The sequence below is a fragment of the Micropterus salmoides genome, unplaced genomic scaffold (genome assembly GCF_014851395.1).
Source record: "Micropterus salmoides isolate LMB-PRFRI ecotype aquatic unplaced genomic scaffold, ASM1485139v1 Ms_hic_scaffold_10, whole genome shotgun sequence".
NCBI classification, from domain to species: Eukaryota; Metazoa; Chordata; class Actinopteri; order Centrarchiformes; family Centrarchidae; genus Micropterus; species Micropterus salmoides.
The window spans coordinates 14,163,919-14,165,295 of NW_024040041.1; the positions used below are offsets into that span (position 1 = coordinate 14,163,919).

At 39.4% G+C, this 1,377-nt stretch overlaps 1 gene segment (V, D, J or C); it reads left to right on the forward strand.

The window, feature by feature from the left end:
* The first annotated feature begins 265 nt into the window (after window positions 1–265).
* On the forward strand, window positions 266–1,123 carry LOC119887150. The segment is given in 2 exon segments: window positions 266–320; window positions 408–1,123. Coding segments are annotated over 2 exon segments (363 nt in total).
* The last annotated feature ends 254 nt before the right edge of the window (window positions 1,124–1,377 follow it).

Sequence of the window (1,377 nt, forward strand, 5' to 3'; positions counted from 1 at the left end):
TGATTTGTCTAACTGGAATGAAAACCTGCTTAATGTTGATCGCGGGGGCCGGAGCCAATCACAGATAAGACTGGACGAGAAGTGGGATCGGTCACCAGTCAATTACAGGAATCGTTCATTTTCCATTTTCACCAAACAAAAACTGAATACCAGACCTGACACAGCCACATACTCCCTGTGAGGAGGAGTCAATGCAAAACTCAGATGTCTTCCACCTCTACTTATCTGACTGCAGAGAGGATGACAGAGAACAGTGGACACACAGTTTAACATGATGGACTATAGGACAGGACTGCTGCTTTTAACTGTCTGCTGGGCAGGTGAAGATCTTCACTGATCTTTATTAAATGTTTTCTTGTAATGTGTCAGTTTGTTACATGTTATGGTTTTCTTTGCTGTCTTGACAGGTGTTGATGGTCAGACTCTGACAGAATCTGAACCAGCTGTTAAAAGGCCTGGAGAATCCCACAGATTGACCTGTAAAACCTCTGGATTGTCCTTCAGCAGCTACAGCATGGCCTGGATCAGACAGGCTCCTGGAAAAGGACTGGAGTGGGTTGCTACTATAAGCGATGGCAGTAGCTACATCTACTACTCTCAGTCAGTTCAAGGCCGGTTTACCATCTCCAGAGACAACAGCAAAGAGCAGCTGTATCTGCAGATGAACAGTCTGAAGACTGAAGATTCTGCTGTTTATTATTGTGCTCGAGAGTCACAGTGACTGGAGTTGGTTGAGCAGCTGTACAAAAACCTACAGATCTCACCATTACTGTGCTGATAGATCCTGAGAAAGACTTCTGTTTTCTTTTACATTTTTGTTGTTGTTGTATTTAATTAAACCGGGAAATCAGGCCATAGTTTCCTAGATCATCATTAACCAACAGCAATAAATACATAAATAAAAAGTACTTAATGTATTAATCACTTCATCACAAAACAGCCAATGACATCATTGTCCAGGTTTGAAACAAGAAATACTACATGTACACATTTCAGTCAAATTAATTTATTTAAGTAATTTGGCATCTCATAATAACAATGTTGCAGTTCCTATTTACAAACACTAGAGGGCAGGCAGGGTCAAGTTTCTCTCTCCTCTGTCTCTATAAGGAGACTCTTATGTCTGCTGATCTCATTGATCTTAACTGACTGACTGAATTTGACTTTAATAAAATAAAACTTTAACTTTTAACACTCTTAAAACATTTTAAATACTGGATCAGCAGTGACTGCAGCGTTATATGTTCATTTCATTGTAGTTCCCCATCTAAAATAGACTTCATGATAAACAGCTTGAAAGAGTTGCTGTTCTTTCGTGTGCGAGATATTGAGATGAAAACTGAATGAATAAATGATTCTGAAAAAAAACAAACTCAC